The following is a 24591-nucleotide window of genomic DNA, read 5'->3' on the forward strand; positions in this document are numbered from 1 at the left end:
CCTGCTTTCTGGGAGTTTCAGGGAGCCCCCAAAACTTGCGCAGGCATCAAGGCCAAGGTGCCGCCGGACCCACGGGAATCTGCACTGCCCAGATACTCTGCTTCCCAAGGAGGGAGGAACTCCCTGCAAGGTTATTTCCCTGTGCACCTTTACCCTGCCTGCAACCCGTTTGCCACCACACTGCATCACATGGTTTCTTATCTACCTTGACAGAGGCAAGGCTGTAATTTGTCTACTAGCGGCGCCGAGCAAAAGACGCCCTGCCCAGGAGTGCCACGCAAAAGCAAATCACTCCTCGCTGCCTGCTGTGCCAGGGTTCGAGCGGAGACCCGTGCTGGGGGCTTGATCCATCCAGGTCTCCCAGGGTTTCGGGGACAACTCCCTGCGGAGAACCTGTTTTACCAGCCGCTCTCCACCAGTCAACAACTCCTCCAGCACTGGTGGAGGAGGTGAATTACCTTGGGCTGAGTGGGAGGAGGCTGGCTCCCAGGGATCCAAAACAGTCATTAAAACACCTCCGTCTGGGTGCAGTCCATCCCTTTCCAAAGAGCATGGGAGGGTGCCCTGCTCCTTTCAGCCTTTTCTGGATGTCGGATTGAGCAGTCACGGCCACCCCATCGTTATGAGCTTTGCTGCAGTAGAGAGCACCCACACAGTCTCAGGGGAAGCGGCTGAAGTATGGGGGGGGTCCAATTTTTGGGTGCTGAGGCCCTGTGCGGGAGGAGGACTGTGTGCCCAGGCTCGTCCCGTGCCTGGACCCAGTCCATCAAACCTATCGTCCCCTTGGCTGGTCTCAAGACCCCGTCCCCCCACTCTCACACGGGGCAACACTCTCCTTCAAAGGGTGGGTGTGAAGGCAATGGGGGGGCTGTCTCAGCGGGGCGACGGGGGCACACAGACACACCAGAGCCAGGTCCAAGCCTGGGTTTCACCTGGGGCCAACCCTGGTGCACAGTGTGGCCGGGACCCTGGTGGTCCCACTGCAGATGCCTGTGGAAGAAGTCATCCGGGACCCCTTGAGTACAAATTTATTTTGTGATCCTGGTGAAATCCGTCTCTCCGCCAGCCCAAGAGACTGGTTATAGGGCTGGGCTTGCCACGCATGCCTCCAGCCCACAGGGGTGTGCCCAGGACCTGAGCAACCAAAGAAACTATTTTAATCAAAGGCTCCTGATTAAAATCCCATTTCTAAAAGATAGCCCTGTCAAATGAGCCGCCCGCTCTGAGCAGGGCTCGTTCTCTGTTTTTCTTTCCTCTTGCAGTAACTGTTTGCTTTCAAGTGTTTTCACACAAACAGAAAATTCAGCAAGTTGTGGCATAAGGAAAAAAAGATTACTTAAATAACCTTGCAAGCGTCCTGCTAATGGCTGACAAACTATATATAGCAGTTCAGCATCAGCACGCTACTATAAAGCAATAAACCTTTCTGAGTAATGCACAGCGAGCACTTTACTTGCAAAACTCATTGCCAAAGGATATCACTGAAGCATAGGACTTAACAGGATTTTAAAAAGGATTAGACTGAACGTAGTGAAAGAACACCCCCAGCTAGGATCTTCACGGCAAAGGAATATAAAACCTCACAGTTTGTGATTCCTCTTATTATTAAGATGAAGAAATTCTAGACAGGCATTTAACGGCTGGGGATTAGGCAGAGGACGAGCCTCGATGACACTCGCCCCTCACAGTCCCCCAGTCTTTATTTTCAGCTCAGAGACCTTTTGATCTGAACATTATTTCCTCTTTAAGTCCCCCTTCAGTGGGTTTCTCCACCATGGATTTGCCCGGTTTTCCTCAAACCCAGGAAAGCTGTTAGTATGAAAAACATCCTTCAGCAAGGAGTTCCCCAGGTCTATTCCCCGCTGCTGGAAAAGCTCCCTCCTCTCCTTTAATTTGGATGAGGTGCTGCTGAGCTGTTTGGCAGCACAAAGCATTGATCTCTCATGGTTTGAGATTTTTGCTGTCGTGGAGCATTTAGCTCATGTTTTCCCTGATGTTCCTCGTGTTGTTTCATGTTCACCATAATCCCAAGTTATCACTCCCAAGTAGGCAGCGACCAACCCAGAGCCCATCATCTTATATGTGAAGTCACGGTGGCTTTTTCCCTCTGTGTGTCACTTTATACCCCCCCCAAACATCCCCACCATTTTATCCCCAAACCCCAACGTCCTGCAAGATCCCTCTGAATGTCTGTGTCATCAGCCTTCACCTCTGCCATGCCAAATACGCAAGAATTATCAGCAGTTTGTTATCTCACCATAATTTCCTACCTGCTAATTGATTATTTACCTCTGCTTGGACTTTCCCTCTTAGCCGTGGCTGACCTAAAGGTCTTTGCTTCTGAAAGTCCAGGAAAACTCGTATCTACCAGGTTGGTCTTATCCACAAGCTTGTTGATGCCTTCAGCGAACACCAGTCACTTTGTGAGACCAGACTTCTCTTTACAAAAGCTATTTTGGCCACCCCAAGGTCATCACCAAAGCCCAGACCAAACTGCAGGTCCAGAAAGCTGAAGGTGATGAAATTAGGCAGGGGCATGAGTCTATGCAGGGATGGGATGCTTAGGGGAACCAGTCTGACATTTATCCAGATCTGCTCTACACACCAGGCTGTCATATCTGCTGTCCCAGATCTGCAACCAGGAGAGGAAAGCTATGTGCTCTTGGCCGAAAGAGTTGTGCCACAGGACTCTGCTGTGTGCAGGCAAGGCTCTAATGTAAAACGCCACTTCTCCTCGAGTACCCGCTTTGCCCGGGGTGGCTTTCCAGCCGCTTCTCAGGAGGGCTCTGCCAGCAGACCTACATCTGCCTGAGGACCTCAGGGAGGCCAGATCTTCATCTGATGCAGATCAGCAGAAGACACCCATTTATACCCACTAAGGAGCCAGACCAGTATCAGCGGGGTTTGTTTTTTTTTTCCCTTGGGAACAGTGTCCTGTGTCTCATCCCTATGCTGAGCCTGTTTCTTTGGCTACAGGGCAGTGGAGAGCTTCCAGTTTCCACAACTGTGCTGTAATTAGGGCATTCCTCAACCTCGCCTCGGGGCCCAGCGGTGAACCCTCCACCTCCACCCTTTTTGCCCGTGCTGGTCCCCCAGCATCGGCCACGGCTCAGCTCCTCCCTTGGCTCCACTGGCTCATCCGTGCCACGCTGCCGGTGGTGGAGCACACTCAGCATCATCATCTGCCCAGGCTTCCCCACTGGGCTGGGGCATGGGACTCCATGGCCAGGAGAAGAGGGTTTTCACCTTTGCCTAGCTGCCACCCCGTCTCTACAGGGGTGCAACAGCTCCCAAAGGTCCCACCACCAAATGTTTTAAAAAGCTCTGCTCCCCACACACACGTCTCCCTGCCTCCCCACACTGGTGCTCTGCAGGCACTGGGATGGTCCAGGGCTGTCCTTCCCCAGCCATGATTCCTTCAGCTTTTTGGGAAGATGTGTGCGATGCGCTAGAAACTGATAGTACAGAGATACCTCTGCTGTGCGAAGGCCAGAAAGTGGCTGAGATTGGTGTGTGTTTGCTCAGAAACCAAACAAAATCTAAGCACAGACTTTTCTGTTTCCTCTAGGAAAGGAATAACCATTGTCCAGACTGCCATGCACCTAGCTACCAGAGGGCTTTTTTTCATTTAAAATTTAACTTTTAAAAAAAAATAATAAATAGTTTAGACAAATCTTTGTTCAGAAATGCCATCGGGATGCCCCACAGGTATTATATAGTTCTTCAGGTTCCCACTCTCCTCTGCAGGTTGGCGTCCTCAGTAGATGCTATCTCCTGTGATGCCCCAGGTCTAACAATGAAGAACCATGGCCATCCCCCAAAAGTGGTGTCAGTGGAAACTTTTCAGGTCATAGAAAAAGTGTGACTCATTGGCAGAAGCTGTGTGGCAGACTGCATCCCTCATAGCACATGAAATTAGTAGCAATTAATGAGAAATCCCCTCTAATATGAGCAGTGAGTGAGAGGGCACCGGCCACAGCAAGGGAAGATGGACACGGTGGACATACCCCGCTCACACCAAGTGCCGTACCCCAACCCAGCCCCGTTCCTCCCCAGGGCTGCAGGACACGAGCCTGGAGGGATGCAGGAGGGGAAAATGAGGGGTGAAGAAACCCATTTCTTCGCATTTTATACTGCAGGGGACACACAGAACCCACAGTGATGACTCCCGGGGTGACGGGTGGTTATGCTATAACCCTGGGTCACCTCCTGCACAGCTGCAGCTGTGGGGTTTGGTACTGCACCGGCAGCACCACGGGGGCCGCAGAGGGGGAACGTTTAACCTTTACCCCCAGGGACTGCAGCCGGGTGTTAACCCACGCAGGGCAGGGTGCTGCAGGCGTCTTCAGAGGCTGTGGGATAAACTTTACCCCTTCCCACCCCAGGGCTGCCCATCGCTGCTCATCCTCCTCCCCTTCCTCCCTCTTCAGCTCCAGCCGCCAGCTGAGCTGCAAATGCGCTCAGGGAAATATTTGGGCACAGTTCAGGCGTCTCTGGGCATCATCCATCAGCAAGGACGTCACAGAGCATCCTAGGAAAGGAAGGGACCACTTTACAACCAGCTAGGAGGGATGTTTTTGAAAGGCCACATCAGGCCAAACCCTTTGCATCTCCCTCACTGCAGTTTTGCCAGCAAAAGCTTTCCAGTAGAAAATCATTGGGTTGATTAATATTTTTTTCTACTGTTCCATTTAGCTTCTGCAGTTTCAAGCTTCCAATGTTTTGCATTGCTTTGCTTTGCTCTGCTCTGGGGACTCTTGGCTGCAATGGAGCAGCCTGGAGGAGGGTAGGGACAGGGCTCTGCTCAGTTCAAGGAGACAGCACCGACTCATGGAGTTCTGGAAATAAATACAATTTCATTAGCAACTGCCCCAGCATCAACTTCTCTCCCTAGGAAGAGCCCTGCAAGTCCCCCATTTGGGCTGAATTTTCAGTAAAAGGGGATTACTATAGGTTTCCCTTCTAATTCAGAGAGAAGAAATTGAGCTTGTTGTCACCTAGGAGGGAAGCAACAGTGGGACTTGCAGAGTTGGCATGGTGTGAGGGAAGCCAGGCATAGCATGGGACAAAAGGCTCAACCTGCCCCTCTGACCAAGAGGAGAGCTGGGCTCCCAGTTTGCCCACAGCCACAGGAGCAGCTCCAGAGCAGAGGTGGAGGAGAAGACTTGGATCCCAGTCCCCCAATCCAACCAGGAGAGCCTCATGCTCAGAGCAGAGAGCTGCATTTTCCCCTCGAGATTCAATCCCTGTAAAGAGGTGGAGGGTTTCTATGTTTCTAATAAAGCTGAAATCCATAAAACTTTGTTTTCCCATGACCAATCAAGGTGTTTTTCCACTGGAGAAGGGTGAAACCAAGACATGGTCATTTGGGGAGCATCAGACTTTGAAAAAGTAGGGGAACTTGCCAAGCAAAGACTTTTGGGGTTGGGTTTTTCTTCCCCCCACTAATCTCAAACACAAGGCAGCCACGCAAAGTCAGCTGTAGTCTACGATGAGCATGTGGGTTCTGCTGGCTCTCTCTGTGGCTGCAGTGACGTGCTGGTGAGCCCTAAGGTTTTGCTCTGCAGCAGTTTCGGGTGTCTTGGTGCGCAGGATCTGACAATGAGCTGGGCACGGGCACAGGCTGGCTGCCAAGCACCGACCAGAGCCTGGTCCCACAGCACCCATCACCCATATTGCCTTTCATCTCACTGCCATACCTGCCCCACCCCACAAACACCAGCCCCCCCCCTCCCCCTTTTTTTTTTAAATTACCAAATTAGCATAATTACACTAGGCTCAGAGCAACTGTTCTCGACTCGGACTTGGCTTGCCATTTTCTGCTTCTGTTCCAGGTCTGAAGAAGGCTTTGTTTCCATGAAACCTCTCTTGCATTTTCCAGCTTTACCAGTTGGTCAGGTAACAGTTATTACCTCTCCCTACACACCTTTCTTCCTCTGCCAGGATCGCTGCCGAGTGTGTGAGTTCCCTCTGGGGATAGCGTGTGCAGTGAGATCCCAGGACGCTGCCTCGGCACAGCTCCCGCTCAGGCAGCGAGCTCGGAGGGACGAGATCAGAGCCGAAAACTTTTGCCTTCAGTGGTGGGATATCCCCACGCACCATCCCTGATCACCTCCGAGAGCAGAGTCACTCAGGTTGGCCAAGACAGAGACTCGCCTCCCAGAGCTGTGCCTGCCGGGAGCCCGTCCCGAGGTGCACAGGGTGAGGACAAGCGGTCAGCGAGTGCTGGCGCTGCGCTAGGCCAAATTAAGCTTGGAAAGGAAAAAATGGGTGGAAAAGGCTCTGTGTGCTGTGCAACTGCAGGGGGTGGTCCTGGCCCTAGTGGATGCTGATGGGGATAGAGGGTCAGGTGGAAAGACAAAGACTGAGCATCTGTGCATGTTTAGGGGGAAAATGTGTATTTTCCAGCTGACAGCCACCTCTGATCTCACCCTAATTTTGCAGAGAGTTTTCATATTGAGTCTTAAATTCTCTGCAAAGGGTATGGTGGGTGTTGTGGCAGCCCGGGCGCTAATGACCATACTGGAAATAAGTATTCCTATCAGTTGCCGTCTGCCCTAACCCTCTTTGTCCAGAGACAAAAGTGAGCGGTTTGGCTCAGTATCTCTGAACTGGCCAAAAGAGGAGATGTGATGCCCAGAGCAATCCAGCTGTCCTCTGGCTTTGGAGACCAAACCCAAACCCACCTCCCAACGATGGCTCTTCTTTGCTTGCACTGCTGGCCACTGAGCTACCCGAGACTGCTGCAGAAAGTCCTGCAAAGGCCAGCTGCGTAGGGACACCTTTTCCTGTCCCTAAAGAAATGCAATGTTTTTCTGGGAAGACTGAGCTCTGTTGGAGACTCTGCGCTTTCTGATGCTGTTTCCTTCCAGCTCTGGTGCCTGTCTGGCGACCTGCACTTTGCTCCGAGTTTAAAGCATTTTCTGTACATCACAAGATCCTTTCACAGGGACTGGGGTGTGCTGCAAAACACCCGTGGTGTGGCACAGGTTTGAAACCATGGATGCTGCGGTTCCTCTGGGTACCTTGGGGATGTGGACAACGCACTGCTACAGCCACCAAAAACATCTCATGGGGGCTGAGCCTCAGCATCTCCTGCAGTGCAACCAGACAGAAGACCTAATTTGGTGTGAATTCTCGCCGGTTCTCCCCTCCAGCCCTGCTCTGGGGATGAGCTGGCACATTCCCAGCTGCTGGCACTCAACCAGCTGCAGTCTGGGGGTTGCAATGTAGAAAATAACAGGACTAGTAGGGAAGCGCGAGCTGTTTGGCCTGAAAGATGGATCCCTCTCACATTCTACTGAAACGTTGCTCAAATTAAGCCTTGAAATGGGGCTGCCCCAATTCCCACAGCTCTGGTGCCTGTGATGGGGCAGCTGGTGGGAGAGTTGGTGCCCAGGTGGGCAAGCTCTGAAGGCTTTTCCAAAACCTGAGAGAAGGAGGAGGGGTGGAGGGAGCTGGCAGACATCCATCTCCACACTGAGCCCCAAGCCTTGCTGCTTGGGAGGCCGGGGCATCACTGGAGCCCAGCAAGGGCTGCGGTGCATGGGAGGGCAGAGGAGGGTCCTGCACAGGGGTGGGGGGCCTCAGCAGAGCTGGTGGAGCACCAGGGAGCAGCCTGGGGGGGGCTGGAAGAGATGAACCCAAAGCAAGTCTGAGCCCAGGGCATGCTACTGGCCTGAGCGCTGGCACGGGGACATTGCAGGGTGGCAGGAAAGGACCAGGGTATCTTCCCCACCAGGCTGTGGACTAGCACCTGCCCCTGGCCAGTGGTCCCCCAGTGACGAGCCCATGCGGCACTCTGCCCAGGAGACTGTCCTTTAATACACGAGCAGCTGCGTGAGTACATCTCAGGCTGCACCCGCTGGAGGATGGGGCAGTGGGAGGACCAGCAGCCATCTCCGGGGCCTCTCTGCAGTGGTGGAAAGGGAGGGATGGCCAGGGACCCCTTGGAGATGGCACAGCCCATGCAGGTGATACCGGGACCCGCGGTGCCAGGGCTGTGCGGGAGGAGGGCTGACGGCAGCGCTGAAAGAAAGAAGCTCATATCTCCTTCCCACACAGTTGTCCACGTGTTTCAGCTCAGTGGTGAATTCAGGGTAAGGGCATACAGAGCACGGAGGGGCAGCAAGGGACAGGGAGGCAGGCAGCAGGGTTGGGGAGGCTCTTCTTCCCGGTGCTCCTGTGGGAAAGAAACAGAGCAGAGCAGTGGGGCAGAAGAGGAGTTTTCAGGCTGCTGGTGGTGCCAGTGGTGCCCATAGTGTGCAGGATGAGTGTGGCATGGGCAGCAGACCCTGGGGAACCACAGAGGACAAGCTGTGAGAGGAGCATAGCTGCTGGCAGGGGCTCCATGGTGGGGACGTGCAAGACAGGCACCCATCCAAAGCGTGGGGTGAGAGACGGGGCACCGCAGGGGAAGGAGGAGCAGTCCCCTACCTCTCACTGGCCGGTGGGGGACTTGGCAGCGTCGAACATCTTCTTTCGCCCCTCCATCCCCGACATTGCCTCCACGTTCTTGCGCCAGTCGCCCACTTCCACAGGACGCTCCTGCCAGGAGGGACAGGGACGGGGGTCGCTATGGCCGTGTGATGGCTCCACGCTGTCCCACCCCCTTGGACAGAGCCCTCGTCCCCAGCATGAAAGCAGCACGGGGAAGGCAGCTGCCCCGTGGCAAACGCCCTCTCCCTCGGATCCAGCTCTGCCGTGTGTCCCTGCACGTGGAGCTGACTGGGAAGATGGCAAACAGCAGTCTGATGCCCACAGGGAGGTCTGGATTCATGTGGATACCCCCCCCCCTCAAAAAAAAAATATTGGCTAAGTTGCATTAAAACACCAAAAGGCACAAATTTCCCAGAAAATATTTTTAGGAGGAAGAAACCAGCACATAGGACTTACTCCGGGTTTGCACCAGCACACTGGAGCAAACGCAAGCAAAAACACTTTCTGCATAGTCCTCCCAGCCCACATAAAACCCATCGCCACCTTCACTGAGCTTTTGGAGGGTTCTGGGATTGCTGGTGTGACAGTGAGAGCCTGGCAACCGCTTCCAGAACAGAACGGAGAGATGATGGCAGCTCTGGGAGCATGCCCAGGTGTCTGCTCTGCCAACCCACAAGCATCCATAGATTACAAACCATGCCCCAAAGTCATCTCACGACATCTAAAATAAACTCAGATCTATTCACCACCTGGCGTTGAGGACTGTAAACACAGTTTTCTATCCAAAGGACTGAAAATGTGCCATAGTATCAACAGGGGGGGAAAAAAAATTGAAAATTGAGGTTCTTATCTAATCTGCTGAGCTGGGACCCAAGGGCAAAACCCTTTTGGGGAGAGGCCCTAGGAAAATCGCACAACTCTTGCCGTTGGGGTGCCTGCACACCCCAGGCAGGTTTGGGCATCACTCTCCATCTCTGGTTGTTGAAACTTTCCCCTCTCGTGTCTCTGCAAAGCCAGTGTGAGCTGGACCGTTTGTCTCAGGCCAAACATGCTTGCTGGGCTTTCTCTGTCTTATCTAATCTGGGTCTGGGAGTCTCCCAGGTGTTTTCTGGGCATGACTGTATCGAAGAGGAGCTCTCCTGGTTCCTTAAAAGACCAAAGACCAAACTCTCTGCAAGTGCATCTCCACAGATATGCCAAGGGTGCCCCAGCTGAAAGACCCCCACATGCTCTGGGAGGGAAGAGCATCACGGACGCAGCCCTACATCTCACTTGTTACTGTCCACCAGTTACCTGGCACAGTCAAATGGCTCCCACATGGTCCCACATCCCACAATGAGCAGTCCCTCACAAAGTCTGCCCCATGCTATTTCTGAGGCTTACAAGGGATGAGCTCAACCCACACGGGTTTCACAGGGGACCTTGGAGAAGAACAAGGGCATCCCTAGAAGGTGTCTCCACCTCTGGTCTCTAGAAGAGTCACCCACCTTCTCCGTGTCCTCCTTCTTGACAGACTTCAGGTTGGCTCTCAGATCCATGGACACCTTGTGCTTGGAGCCCAGCAGAGCCCTCAGCATGGCATCAGCAGAGACGCGGACTCGCCGCAGGGGGGGTCGCTTGAACTTTCCTCGAAGATCAAGCACTTTGATTTTCAGATCTTTAATCTGCATGTTGAGGAAAGGAGGAAGAGTGGGAGCTCATCACATGGCTGCCTTGCACAAAAAGCTCCTGTGTGAAGCAGGACTCTCTGCCAACACCAAGCCCTAGAGGGGTCTGCACCTTTCCTGCAGCCATGAGAACCACTTTCACCAAGGGATTGTCCACCTGAGCACAGAGCTGTTGTCAGTGCCTTGTCCCAGCCAGCTCAGATGGCAGCTGTAGCATGAGAAGGAGCTCTCAGACCCACAAGGAGTGGCCATGGGAGCAAAGAGGTTGCCTGTGGACCCAGTGGACGGTTTGAGTTCCCTGAGGCAGGGATGAACCTTGTGCTGAGTGATGCATTTTCAATGCATTGAAGAGCAAATACCAACCCTTAGATAACCCTGGTGCATGTCACACATCCAAGCTCAGCACAGTCCATGAAAGATCCCCCTCGAGGTCCAAGCTACCATCTGGGAGGGAGTTAATGTCAAAACAAACAGCCCATCCTGCTTCCTACCTCCCGAGTGTTATGGTTGCATTTCGCTTCGATGTCGTATCTCTCTTCATCCACAATTTCAACCTTCTCGTGCAGCTCCCTGCACAGGTCCTGGGGGCCAAGCACAACAGGAGAGCAGTAAGTGATGCCCCTCGGTGCTCCCAAGGACCCCACTCCACCCTCAGACCTGAGAAATACCTGGAGCTGACTCAGGGAAAGCCCACTGGTGTGCAGTGGTGTGATCCTCTCAGACAGGTATCTTTCCTTCTCTGACTGCTTGTCCACAATCTCCTGATCCCACTCCTCCTTCGCTTTTGCCAGCATCAAACTCTACAAGCACAAGTAAATGGCTCAAGTGTGAACAGACAGGCTCCTCTGTTCCCTCTGAGCCTCCTCGCACAACATCTGCAGGATGGGACCATCCTATCTGCCTCCCAAACCTCCTCCCTGCTGTAGCTGTCCTCCCAAAATCACCGTGCTGCTGCAACACACATCAAAAAACCCCTACACCTTTTGTGTGGTGACCCTGAAGGCAGGGACAAGGGCATGGCCAGAGGTACCATGGGGCTGTGGTGGCGGTGGTCCTGATGGATGCTGATGTCAGCACTTTCTTTGCATTGGTTCGCTCTGCCGTGGCAGCAAATGATTTTCCTAAGCCACAACCCGGGGAGGTCCCAAGCTTGTGCTGCAGAGTTGCTGGTGCGCAAACACCAGGTCTGTGGCTTTAGAGCTGAAGGCATCAGAGTCTCTCCCCACCTTAGTAAAGTGGAGGTGAGAGGAGGTTTGTTTGGTGCATGGACCACAAAGCCCACATGAGTGAGGATTTTTGAGAAGACAAGAGGTGGGAACTGGAGCTGCTCCCCAAGGCCCATACTTCTGCTGTTCCACTTATCGCTGTTCCACCGACCACGCACTTCAACCCCGGCTCCTTTTCCCCAGTGAGACAAACTCCAGGGAGTTTCCAACCCTCAGGACTCACCTTCAACAAGAGTTTGCGTGAGGCTGTGATCTTGGATTTTCTCTAGGGGAAAGGGAAGGGGGAAAAAATTTTGAAAACAAACTCACAGCAAATGCAGAGTAGCATCAAGATACCTCCCAAAACGAAAGGCACTTACCTCCCTGCAGGCAGGCAGGAGTTCAGGAAAGAGCAGTAAGGAAGAAGAGAACAGGGCATCAGTGAATAAGAGTCAAAAAGAGGTGACGGTCAAGAAAAGCATCTAATGTGATTGCAGTTGGTTTTCTGGTTTCTCTATCTAATAGTTGCCACCTGAGAGTCAGCCAGGTCTGAGATGACTGTTCTCTGGAAATGGAGTGGGTGCTCGGGGCCACTGCTCAGAAAGCCAAAATGTCACTCAAACGTGGCACGCGAGCTGTCACGGTGCCTGTAGTGCCAGCCCCAGCTTGGTCTCTGCAGTTTGGGCCACAACACCCTCATTCACGCATTCCCCGTGCAGGCTGGGGCTGGCACGCAGGAGGGCTGGATCCTGCTCAGGTTTGCAGGGCTGGAGCATCTCCATGTCATTGCTTGATGAAACCTTGCAGGGAAGGTTCTCCCTTCTGTTCTCACTGGGGAACATGTTATATTTGCATGATGTGGTTCAAAGAGCCTCATGGCACAGCGAGTGGTGCTGCCCACCTCGGATCCCTATTTCGGGATCTAAGAAAGCTCCAAGGTTTGAATCGGGACATTGAAATTGCTAACAATTTGTATTGAAAGACAGTTTTTGCAAGGGGAATGGCACAGAGTTCTCAAACCAGTCTGCCAGCTGAACCCCCCAAAAATGGACAAGCTCAGCTGGCACGAGCAGCACAGCAGCCAGGCGAGGATTTTGTGAAATCCAAGGGAAACTCGTGCTACTTACGGCTCTGGCATTGTGGCGTTGTGCTGTTCGTCTGCAAATAAAAAAGGGAAAGAATCATAGAACCATAGTATCATAGAATGGTTTAGGTGGAAGGGACCTTGAAGATCATTGAGTTCCAACCCCCCTGCCATGGGCTGAAACAAAGGAGCAGATCCCAAATCCACCCAAACCCAGAAAGCAGTGGCAGCGGTGGGATGCTCCCAAGGTCCGTTGCTGCCCCGCACTGTCGGCGGAGGGAAGCGACTCCGCAGCTTCACCATCCCGCTGTGAAACACCAAGACAACCGCCTGGCTCCAAGGAAACTTTATTTCGGGCAAGCTCCAACCTGCCTCCAGCTGGGCCTGCAGGACTCGGTCTCCTGCTCCTTGGGGGTTTTCCCAAGCATCGAGCTGCTCCCCCGCCGGCGGCGGCACCCACCCCAGCTCTGGGCAAGGGGACGGAGGCGAACGCGGCTGGAAAGTGCAGGAGAAATGGGATCCCTTGGGGTCCCCCACATTGCGTTGGCACAGGGACTCCCATCCCACAGCTCCCCGTGGGCGACCATGGAGCCAAAATCCGTCTCAGGAGTGATGGAGCAAAGGGCAACAAGTTGTGGCCAAGCAGCTGAGCAGATTCCTTTAGCATCCGCGTCCCTGGTGAAATACTACGGTTTCATATTATAAATTTGCTTGGTAACCCCATGCCCTGGCAGCTGCTTCAAAATGTGCTGCCTCGCTTGCTTGCCGGCACTGCCCCTAACACTTCCCGCTCTTGCCAAGAAGCCCAAGTAATAGAAAATGTGTGGGAAAATGCCAATCAATTTTTTTTTTTTTCTCTTGCCAACCAGGAGTAAGAAGCTGATGCCATATTTCAGGAAGAAACAGCATTTTCCCGTGGTGGGTTTAGTGCTTTCCCTTAGAACTGGAATGGCAAAGCTGGGATTTTTTGCCTTGATCTCTTTGCATCCCCCTAAATTTGGAAACTTTTTAAACCCCGAAGATTCCAACTGCTGGGGGTAACAAAAAGGAACAACTCTGGTCTCAAACAGCTGCTCCCAGGCATATGTGGAGCCTGTGCTGAGCAAATCTCAGTGCACCTCCCAGCTCCCTCTGCTTATCCCTGTCCCATCCCCGTGCCCCCACTGCCTGGCCAGAGCCGTGGCCTGAAAGAATGGAGTTTGGGGGGAAAAATGCCACAGAAACCCATCAGGAATCATCTCCCCCAGAGCCTGCCAGATCCCTGGATTTACGAGGAAAAATCCCAAGAACAGATATTTTTTTCTCTCAAAAGCCACATCAGTCAGCTGCCGCTACAGCCACCAGTTTCACGCCTTTTTAGAGATTTTTGGGGTACAACAAATGTCCCAGAGGACATGCAAGGAAGGTGGCTCCTCTTGCCTGACACTGGTGCAGTGAGTGGGTCGGGTCCCAGCTGCTCCCCCCAGTTTATTTCAGGGGAGGCAGAAAAGCCTTTGGCTCTCTGGAAGTGAGCAAGAGCTGGGTGAAGCCTCTCGATGTCCCTTGTCGGAGCAAAGCCCGTCGTCCCTAGAAGGTGGGTCCTATACCGCACCTCGGGCTGACGACCTCTACCAAGGTCAATCAATTTTTAGGGCCAGATATTTCTAAATTTGCTTCCCAGAGGACAGCCGGGACTCAGCTGTGCCGGTGAGGCGTCCCCAGCCATCTCTTGCAGGGACTTTTGGGCTCCAGCCCGATCTGGAGTGTCCACAGAGACTTTGGTTTCTGATGGGGATGAAAGGATCTGGACAAGCTAATTCTGCACTGTCTGCATGCCCCCAGCCTTGAAAAGCTTAAAAAAACTTATTAAACCATTAAATCATGGAAATCCTTAAAAGAAAGAACACCCAGTCAATCCTGACATCCTCCCCCATCCCAGGGGACCGGACACATACGACGAACACGCGCCCAGCCAAGGCGATGCCCCACACACACTGAACCTCCCCTCCCTGGTCACACAAGTGACCGTGAGCAGTCAGGCTAGGACACAGGGGCAAATTCTTCCCAGAAATGGTCCCATTTGCCAGTTTTCAGGAAAATCAAGCAAACCTCAGCTCCAAAGCCCAGCTGGGTATTTTAGCAGCCTCTCTCCCCATCGTGATTTCACCAAATGCTCCATCCAAGAGCAGAGAAAATGTCTGAGCACCCTCGGAGAGGGGGAGAAATTCAGACAAATTCATATGCCGGCGGCTCCTCTCTGCCACGCCGCCCTGTGCAAGTACCGGCGGTCTCACGCTCACTCCCGTGTCACCACGAGCTAACCTGGGGAGTCACGGGTGGGGGGACCCCCGGGCAGCGCCTTACCTCGGGGCCGTGCAGGAGGGAGGTGATGCCTGGCCTCCGGAGAGCCGCACACTGCCGGGGGCTGGCGGTGGAGGGGGAGTATGAAATCGCAGCCTGCCTGCAAGTGGTCAGTAAAAATAGCACAAATCCCCTCTTGTGTGCACACGTTTGCTGTGAGCCCCGGCACCCCGTGACGTGCTGCACACACCTGGGGCACCGTCTCGGACACGGGGTGACACATGCCCATCACCCGCGCACGTCAGCACACCCATGTTTTAGTGCACCCGCGACCCCCCCCAATGATTCGGTGAATTCCTGTGCTGTTCACATGTGAATCACCCCAGCTTGGCCAGCACTTGCTGCCCGACGCCTCACTCACACGCATGTTGTGTGTGAGCACACAGATGTACCAGGTCAGCCCAACTGTGGTGCAATGGTGATGCTGGTGTATTTGTCATGGCACATCTGCCTTTGCTCCTCTCCAATGGAAACAGCACCAGAGATGCTGGAAAAGCCCTGAGTCTGCATGATCCAACACTGCAGTGCTTTTTCTTTGCAGAAAAGCTCCTGATTTTTTTCTTTTTATACTTTCCTTTCCTTTCCTTTCCGTCCCTTCCCTTCCCTTCCCTCCCCGTCCCTTCCCTTCCCTTCCCTCCCCGTCCCTTCCCTTCCCTTCCCTCCCCGTCCCTTCCCTTCCCTTCCCTCCCCGTCCCTTCCCTTCCCTTCCCTCCCCGTCCCTTCCCTTCCCTTCCCTCCCCGTCCCTTCCCTTCCCTTCCCTCCCCGTCCCTTCCCTTCCCTTCCCTCCCCGTCCCTTCCCTTCCCTTCCCTCCCCGTCCCTTCCCTTCCCTTCCCTCCCCGTCCCTTCCCTTCCCTTCCCTCCCCGTCCCTTCCCTTCCCTTCCCTCCCCGTCCCTTCCCTTCCCTTCCCTCCCCGTCCCTTCCCTTCCCTTCCCTCCCCGTCCCTTCCCTTCCCTTCCCTCCCCGTCCCTTCCCTTCCCTTCCCTCCCCGTCCCTTCCCTTCCCTTCCCTCCCCGTCCCTTCCCTTCCCTTCCCTCCCCGTCCCTTCCCTTCCCTTCCCTCCCCGTCCCTTCCCTTCCCTTCCCTCCCCGTCCCTTCCCTTCCCTTCCCTCCCCGTCCCTTCCCTTCCCTTCCCTCCCCGTCCCTTCCCTTCCCTTCCCTCCCCGTCCCTTCCCTTCCCTTCCCTTCTTTTTTTTTTTCTTTGTTTTGTTTTGTTTTGTTTCTTGTTTAATTTCCTTTTTTATTTTATTTCTTTTCTTTTTTTCTTTCAGAAAGTCTCTGAAGGGGAGGTGGGGGTGTGTGAGGAGTCTGGAGAGCTGCTGTGATGCTGACCCCCATGCACGATGGTGCACGCGCGCCCTGCAACGCTGCAAGCGCAGAGAGGCGATCCCCCGGGAGCGCGGGCCGAGGGGTCTCCCTGGAGCTGTCAGAGCCATCAGGGCTCTGTGAGGGCACGGCCACCCCGGGCCAGGCCTGGGCACATCGCCGAGGGGTGATGGGGAAAACCAGCGAAGGTGGGGTTACAGCATTGGGCCAGATGACCGGATGGGACCCAGGATGGGGCAGTCCCCTCTTTGGGGGAGCAGGACCGGCCAGACGTGACCAGCAGAGTGCGGCGGGTTGGGATGCTCGAGTAGCTTTCAGCCCCTCACAAGCCCTGATGTTTTCCCCGTGAAATTCCTGAAAAGTGGCAAAAAAGCTGCTGTCTCTCCCCCCTGCACCCCACAAAGCCCCTTGCCCACGATGGGAGGCAGGGGACCGCAGGGGCAGGCGGCACCTGTTCCCTGGGATATTTTTAGGGGAAGTTTAGGAGCAAACAATTCCCAGCCTGCAGCCCGGCAGGGACAATGCCCGGTATTTTAATCCTCAGGCTATTATGGTCACGGAGGGACACGCAGCTGCATGCGCGGGGTAGCTGCCATGGTGGGCAGCAATGACAGCCCCCCCCCATCCTGCAGAGCAGGGGATGCAGGGCAGCCTTCCCCAGCTCCTTCCCTCCGGCCTGGACACCATGGGGGCAGCTGTGCCCTGGTGGGGGGCGATGCAGCAGCCCCCAGCTGGTGCGAGGTCAGTGATGGTGACAGTGGCAATGGCAGCGGCCATCCTTGTTTGACCTGCGCTAGTCAAGTCCCAGCAAGCACAGGAGAAACTCCCCTGTGCCCACCCTCCTCGGGGACCCCTCCAAGGATGTTTTCCACTTCCCCAGCTCCAAGTGCCAGCTCAGAGGATCTGCTCCCGCCCGCCGAGGAGGAGACTTTATACCAGTCCCGTTAGACCTTTATAAGGCAAAAGCCCCCGCAGGGCCATGCCTCCAGCATCTTTCCTCCCCGCTGCCCTGGGATTGTTTTCGGAGCACAGAGGAGCCAAAATTAGCCCGTGACAAAGGCGCTGCATTCCCCGCAGCCATGCCCTGGGGACCCGACCAGCGGGACTGGGGCTGCTTCGGATGCCATTTGCTCCACTCTCAGGTTTCGTCCTCTGCTGGGACCTGGAGTGAAGAGGAGGAAAGGGTGAGCAAGAAATGGGGTAGCTGGACCCCTCGATTTGGGGCTTCAATATCAATTTCAAAGCCCCAGCTCTGCTATGGAGGGCCAGCAGCAGAAGGACTGTCAGGAACCCACCATCTCCCCAACCATTCTCTCCAGCTGACGTGATGAGGACATTTTAGGTCTCCATCCCTGGCTCACAAACCTGGCTTGAGCTGCCTCAAGATGAGGGGTTGTTTTATTAGGTACCACCTGAGGTTGTGGGCAGCCCTCTGAGCTGCTGGCAGGTAGGAAGGAGACAGGCTGGAAATCTATGGGGCAGACCAGTGCCAAATTCAATGCAAAATAATATCCCCCCACTCCTGGGAGTCACTGATTCAAGTGAAGGTTCCCCATTGGCGGCCACCGAGGGGAGGGATGCCAACAGAAAATTCCCAGAGAGAGCTGTACGGGGAGGCCAGACCCACCCAGGTCCAAGTCCCCAGGGACAGCCCACTTGTCCCTATATGTCCCAGTGATCCTACAGGTCACCTGTGTTCGGTCTCTTAAGAGTGGACAACCTTGCGTGTGTTTAGATGGATGTGGGCAGTTTCTCTCTCTCTCTGGACATGCTGAGTCTCTGGAGAGTGTTGACGCTTCCTCATCATTGGGCATGAACCCCACAGGGATGGCAAGGGCTACCATGGCTGCCCTTGGGCTTCAGGAGAACTACACTGGGGCTGCAATGGTCCCTGGCTCCTTGAGATGTTGGGCCTCCAAATTCAAAGGTATCTGACCCCTGTGAGCATTTTGGTTGCCCCACATGAAGCCTGTTTCCCTGAAGAAGCAGAGGGATCCCTTTCCCTCCTCAGGGCCCTGGAGCCATCCTGCCCATCCTGTCCTTGCCCTCTTCCAAGCACCGTCCTTGTTTTGCCAACCCCAGTGGCATTCACAAAGACAACGGGCTTCCCAGGGCATCCAGGACAGACTTAGAAACAACAGCTGAGCCTCCGTTGTCCTTTGGGACCTCACCCTCCAAACACGTCCATCCCACCCCTTAGTTGCCACACTCAGAGCCAGCCCCAAATGCCAGGGCAGATGGCAGGAGCCCACCAGCTGCCTCAGGTTTCTCACTGGGCCATGACAGAGGATGCCCCACAGACTCTCCATGTGGTGGAAGAAGGTTTTACCTCTGTGGAACAGCTCAGAGACACGGGGACATTGAGGTCACCTCCTACAAGCAAGGCTGCAGGACTTCAGTGTCACGTTGAAGTGAAAGTGTCAGTGAAACGGAGTCGCGAGGGTCCATGTGACTTGTCCTGATGAAACGGTCCCCACGTGGGTGTTTCTCCTGCAGATCGTCTGGCTGCTCTCACCCCTCATGAGCTGCCAGAAGGGATCCAGCTGGTCCCAACTGCTCCTTCGATTTGTGACAGCAGAAGGCGGCAGCCTCAATCAATGCTCTTTGTAGCCCCTTGAAGGATTTCCTCATTTTACTGCGTTTGTGAGTCTTACCAAACCTGGGTGATGTGCCGAGGCATCGAAGCAGAGCTGGCAGTGGGGACAGCTGTGGAGATGGAAAGCGGACCAGAATTTGGATGATCATCACAGCCCAATTTGGGAATCAGCGAGGCCCCAGGCCAGACCCCAAACACGCCCCATGGGGCTGAGAGACCTCTCTCATCTCAGACCTCTGTGCTGCCGATCTTCCCTACATTGCATCAGCCCCACCAAGACACCCTCTTCTCCCACCACCTGGCATGGCAGAGGCTCCTCATCCATTTGGGATCTGCTGCTCCATGTCCTGGTGTCCCAGGATGAGGACAGCTGCTACTGCAGCTGGAGAGCCCTGTCTTCTCCAGCCACCTACCTGGCTGGACACCATTTGGGAACGGTGCCTGTGTTCAGCATCCATGGGCATGAGACTCACTCTTCCCACTTTGCATCTGCTCTGGGGCTGGATCTGAAGTCAGGACAATTTTCACAAAACGGGAGAAATACCCCCAACTTCTAGAAATATTGTGGGATAAGTTGTTTTTCTCAGTTTGAATGCTTTGGGGAGACTTGAAAAGTTTGCAGAAGGGGGCAAAGCTGAGGAGGGGTCTCTCAAAGCCAACAGGTTCTTTACAAACAGCACATGCTCCCTGCCTCATGCCAGTTGCTATTAAATCAGGAGGAATTATCTACTTTGGGATAGTGGAAAGACGTTATTAAAATGGAGCTGAGCCACCCACTAAGGACTTTAAGCTTTCTGTGGTTTTGCCAAGTGACACATGAAACCTTCCCAGTGCTGATCTTGTCAACTCTTGTATGTAAGAGGAGGAAATTAGCTTTTCTGTCCATATTAATGGGCTGACACAGTTCAACAGCGATGTCAGGTCAGTTTAAATATCCTAAAAACCAGCCTGTTTTTCAGCCTAAGGCAAAATATTTCACAGGAAAAAAAAAAAAAAGATTATTCCCAATAATATTCAAGCCCCAGCAGGGTCCCTGACACACTTTTGGGGTATTTTCAGGCCCTTCCATCTGTCTCTGAGGCATTCTGATGCATCTCAGCATCCCTTTCTGCTGCAAGGCTGAGCTGAGCCCCCCCCCCCAGCACCAGGGCCGCCTGGTGACTGCTGCTCGGGGACAGTGGGTGACAACCGGGCGCTGGCATGTATTCAGCTCCGTTGCTGCCCTCTGCAGCTCCGGCAATGCCTGGCCACTATTTTGGGTGGGTTTTTTCATGCTGTGCCAGATGGGGTGGTGAGCCCCTTCCCCCACCTCAGCTCCCACAGCCCCAGCTCCACTGGTGGATGGTGCTTACAACCACATTCATCGCCCACCACCTCCCTGGGACACCCTCTCCGAGACACACCATCAGGACATCGGGGATGGGGAATTACGGCATGTACAATCCCTGCAATCCATGCCTGTACCCTCCCCCCCACCGGCAGCATCCCAAGCTCTGTATTACAGATGACAGCATTTTTTCCTACACTCAAACACAAAAGGACTTTATTGGAGATGGCCAAACCCACCGCAGAGGTGGTTGTGGGTGTCCCGGCTGTCTGCTCCCCCGCAGCGTGGGCATGCAGACCTAGCAGGGCACGGGGCAGCTCTCCAGCCTGGCACTGCCTGGGGTGGGTGCTGGATTCTTAATGAAATCCAGTGATTTAGGAATTATAATTAAGGATGGTCACCAGGAGCATCTGAAGGAAGCCAGACACTTGACCCAATGCTAAAAACCAAAATACTGCTTGCTGCAACTGTGATATTTTTTTTTCTTTTCTTTTTTATCTGAGGAAAACCCACCCACAAACTACACCGATGTTTGCAGGAGAAGGGAGGCACTGCCAGCCTCCTTGTGGGGCACACAATGGTGGAGGAGGTACACATGGTCTCACCTGCCGAAAAGCATTGGCACCATCATGCCGCAAACCACCATCTCAGCAACGTGACCCCCATCACCTTCTCCATCTCTCAGCGGGGTCCAGCCAGCCCCAAACTGACTCCGAAGCCAGGGCTGGGCACTGGGGCTTTGTTGGGTGGAAAAAAGGGCCCTGACGCTCCCCCTGCCACCTCCCCTGCACCCAAACTCACCCTTGTGATGCTGCACGAAGGGTGCCAGCCCCGGCACCCATGGGTGCTGGCAGAGCCCCTGGCCCCAGGGGTGGAGGCTCAGGGCAGCCCCCAGCCTGGGCAGAGGAGCCCCAGCACCAGGGCATCCTCCGAGCAGCGCAGGGAGGGTCGATGGAGCGGGGGCACCTCAGGGCTGGGAGCAGCGGAGCCAGATTTTCAGGCTCCTGCCTTTGAACTCAGGCAGCTCCAGGGCACCTCGCTGCATTTTGGGGCTCAGCACTCAGCCCCAGCTCTGCTTGGTGTCCCCGGCACGAGGGTCCCCAGGAGCCAGCCCCTCCTCGCAGCCAGACCCGGTGTCCTGGGGTGGGACTGTGAGGCCTCATGTTTAACAACCCCCCCATCGTGCCTCAGTTTCCCCACCTCCAGGGGCACTAGAAATGCTTCCCGTGTGTTCTCTCCCTGCTTTTTGGGCTGGCTGGGAGCGCCCTGCGAGCTCCCCTGCATCCCTAACTGTGCAAATAGTCAACTAAAAATGCTTTCCCAGTGCTTGGCCTCTGCAATGCTCCTCGGACCCTTCTCCCCCCTCGCTTGCTTTCCCCTGCAGCCTCGGTTGCTCTCTGAGGCCCTGCCTGCAGGAGATGTTCATGCAGGTAAAATCACCCCATTTACCCAACTTTACCCATCAACACTGAGCCGCATCCGGGCCAGCAGTGCACTGGCAGCACATTTCTGGTGATGGGGGATGCGCCAGGCACCGGCCCCATCCCTGCTCTGCTGCCTGGCTGAGCCTCTTAGCTGTTTATTTGCTTTTCAGTCTCTGGGTGACCTTTTTCCTCTGCCCGAAAAATTCAGCCCTCACAGGCGGCGAGTGAAGCCGTCCCGCCTCCCGCCCGCATGCCGCTGGCTCAGGTCTCACCCTGCTCCCAGGGTCAGGCTGTGAATCCACCCGCCGAGGCTGGATCTGGCAGATTTGGGTGTCTGCACAGAAGAAAATCCCAAATCTGGGGGGATACACAGTACAGGCAGGGACTCTGGCTGCGCGTTGGTCTGCAGAGGGATGAGGAGCTCAGAATGGGGACAGAAGACCTTGGCTTTCCCCATGCCTAGACCTGAAACACCAGCATAGCAGTTTGCCTCGCTCTTTCTGTCCCTCTCCTTCTATTAACCACCTAAATTTCTCCCCAGCTCACGAGTACCACGGCCTCTCTGCTGCCTCATCCATCAGTGTATGGTGGATGTGTCCACAGCCAGGGCTGGCGCTTACACACACCCATCTTGACCATTTTCTTCCCAGTTCCTTGCTGGGACTGGGAAAACAGAAAATACCTATTTACAGTGAGTAAGAGAGCAGAAAAGTGGAAAACAAGGAGTCGGACCACCCAAAAGTGGCTCATAATTCAAAAGCCTTTGGAAAACCCCTTGCACTGGGTGCTCCCCACCCCTGGGTGCTGCCCCACCATGGCACAGGCTCAGGATGCTTGCAGGACTTTGAATGAGCCTCACTGAATCCCCTGACTCCGGGAGCTGGGGATTTATGACAAACCCTAGGACAGAGGTCCTTGCCATGGAAATGCTGTGTGCATGAGAGCACCCTCCTCCAACCACTGACAACCCCATTCCCTCCCAAAATGTGTGCGGGGACGTGGTTTGGGGGGCTGCCCCACGCAGTGTTCTGTGCCTACAGCATCTCCCTGTGGGCAGGGGACCAGGTCCCACCATCCCTGGAGCCCCACCGTGTTTTGGTCCCTCTGTCCCTGCCGCAGCACAGGGATGGTGCAGAGCTCCGTTTGCGCAGGATTTGGATCTGGCTTCATCTGCGCCCCCCCCAGCTTGGACCCCCCACTTGTCTGCTCACAAGCAGGGGGGTTTCTCGGCAAATGAAGCTCTGAGGACCAGGAATGGCCGAGCAGGCTTCCTTGGGTGGAAAAACACCGAAATGCTTATTCTGCTGGAAAGAGCCAGCACGAGCCTGGCCCTGCACGGTGAGCGGGCTCCAGCCATGCCACCGTCCCTCCCCAAAGCCACCCCGGAGCCGCCCCGGCACAGGGATGGGACTCCGTGGGCCCCAGGCTGGGACCGGCTGCCACAGCCCGTGGGGACGGGGCGCCGCGCTCCCTGATTCCCACGCAGCCGGGCAATCTCCAGGAGGATCTGCAGCGCCTGCGGCCGCGGGGCTGGGGCTCAGGCTCCGGCTTGTGGAGCACGGTGGCTCGGGGCGCTGGCGTCTGCGCTGCCTGTCGGGGCAGAGCCACCCCTTCCCCTGCCTGCCGTCCCTGCCTGCAAAGCCAGGCAGCGCCGCTGCCGGGTCGCCTGCCCGCAAACCACCGTGGGAATCCCTGGGGACATGGGCACAGTGGGATGGGTGACCGGAGAGCCTTGGGGTGGCAGCGGGGGGCTTTGGACCCTGACTGCGGGACGCTGGCAGATTTAGGGGGATGCCAACGACCGGCGAAGCTCTGCGCAGGATTTGTGCTCTCCCATACCTGGTGGGGTCCCACAAATCAAAGCAACACCAGGGTAAGCAGCAGAAGGTCCTGTTTGGGGACAATTTTGGTACAGGGAATCAGGGTCCCAATTGCCTACCCCAGCGTCCCCCATTAGCCCAAGGACAGCCGAGGGCAGGACAGTGTCCAGCAGCACAGCCATGTCACCACACCATCCGGGTATGGTGCCCAGAGGGGTCCCTGCTGCAGCAGCAGCTCTCCAGCCCCTTCAACGTGGGGGCTCAGGGGGAGCCCTGTCCCCGGCCATATCCATCTGTCCCAGAGTCACTGGCATTCGGGCAGAGCTCATTGTCACACTGCTTCCTTCGGGCTCAACCTCATCTGTTCCATCCCCTGTCCCGCAGGAGAGGCCCGGGGGTCCCCACCAGTCCACCAATGTCCTGGCCATGTCAGACGAAGGATGGTGAGCCCCCAGGCGGGGATATCCCCTCCTGCCATGTCCGGAGCCCCGGGTGGTGACCCTGACTGGGTCCTTTGCCCCATCGTGCCAAGGGGATGTGGCTCCTGCAGTGCTTCTGTCCAGCCTCAGGATGGGGGGAGCCAGCGCCCGCACTGGCCTCCCCAGGGCCACCGTCCCTGTCCCCGGGCCACAGACAGCAGTGGCCTCACTTGCCTGCAGGGATCCCGTTCTCCCCACCACCCGCTGAGCCGAGGGCCAGCTCCATCCTGCTCTTCGGGTGCTGCGCGTTCGCAGGCTGTCCCACCGGGGCTGCGTCGAACTGCACCACTGCGGAGAGAAGGCGCTTGTTACTCGCCCGGCACTGGGACGCGGGGCACGATCCAGCCCTGAGGGGAGCTGGGGAGCGGAGCCAGCCACGGTCCTCACCGCCATCCCACATGCAAGACAGCAAAGAGCCCCATGTCCCTCAGGGCCAACCCAGAGAGAGGGAGGTTGTTAGATAGCCCCTCTCCAGGGATGCGAGGAGGTGAAACCCAGCGGGGTTTGTGAAGGCCAGAGCCCAGCCGGTGCATGGGGAGAGGGGACCACCACCCTGCAGACCCATCCCCACCCATGGGAGTCCCTCTGCAATTCCCATGGGGAAGCCGAACCACTCAGAGATGGGACCCGGCGGCTGGGGACCTCATCCTCCAGAGGGTTCCTGCACCCCGTCCCATGGCACAGAGAGGGTCTGGTACCTGCTCGGCAGCTGTGCCGGGCGCGGACGACCTGGATCGCCTGCTGGTTCTTGAAGCGGACGAGGCCCATGGTGATCTCGGCGTTCCAGCCTGGGTCCTCCTGGGCGCAGCGGAAGTCGATCTCGTGGCTGTCGTCCATCACCACCGTGAAGTAGATGTGCCGCTCCTTCCACTCCACGCACTCCA

At 55.6% G+C, this 24591-nt stretch overlaps 3 protein-coding genes across 3 annotated transcripts in view; all 3 read right to left on the bottom strand.

The window, feature by feature from the left end:
- The window catches only part of LAD1 (ladinin 1), a 15808-nt gene extending 9706 nt beyond the window's left edge, over positions 1-6102 (bottom strand). Inside the window, exon 1 of the mRNA XM_009881339.1 lies at positions 5927-6102. Within this exon, the coding sequence (XP_009879641.1) occupies positions 5927-6102 (176 nt within the window). The remainder of the gene's footprint in view (positions 1-5926) is intronic.
- Positions 6103-8439: 2337 nt separating this feature from the next.
- Positions 8440-11591, bottom strand: TNNI1 (troponin I type 1 (skeletal, slow)). The gene is made up of 5 exons (XM_009881317.1): positions 11556-11591; positions 10775-10906; positions 10598-10687; positions 9927-10103; positions 8440-8547 (listed from the first exon to the last, which is right to left on the bottom strand). The coding sequence occupies exons 2-5, from the start codon at positions 10898-10900 to the stop codon at positions 8440-8442; spliced, it is 501 nt and encodes a 166-aa protein (XP_009879619.1). The 5' UTR covers positions 10901-10906; positions 11556-11591.
- A 12282-nt stretch (positions 11592-23873) lies between these two features.
- The window catches only part of PHLDA3 (pleckstrin homology-like domain, family A, member 3), a 1216-nt gene continuing 498 nt past the window's right edge, over positions 23874-24591 (bottom strand). Inside the window, exons 2-3 of the mRNA XM_009881340.1 lie at positions 24406-24586; positions 23874-23995 (exon numbers count right to left, since the gene is read on the bottom strand). Coding sequence (XP_009879642.1) covers positions 23874-23995; positions 24406-24586 — 303 coding nt within the window. The remainder of the gene's footprint in view (positions 23996-24405; positions 24587-24591) is intronic.

This window comes from Charadrius vociferus, unplaced genomic scaffold, assembly GCF_000708025.1.
Source record: "Charadrius vociferus isolate BGI_N301 unplaced genomic scaffold, ASM70802v2 scaffold333, whole genome shotgun sequence".
Classification (NCBI taxonomy): Eukaryota; Metazoa; Chordata; class Aves; order Charadriiformes; family Charadriidae; genus Charadrius; species Charadrius vociferus.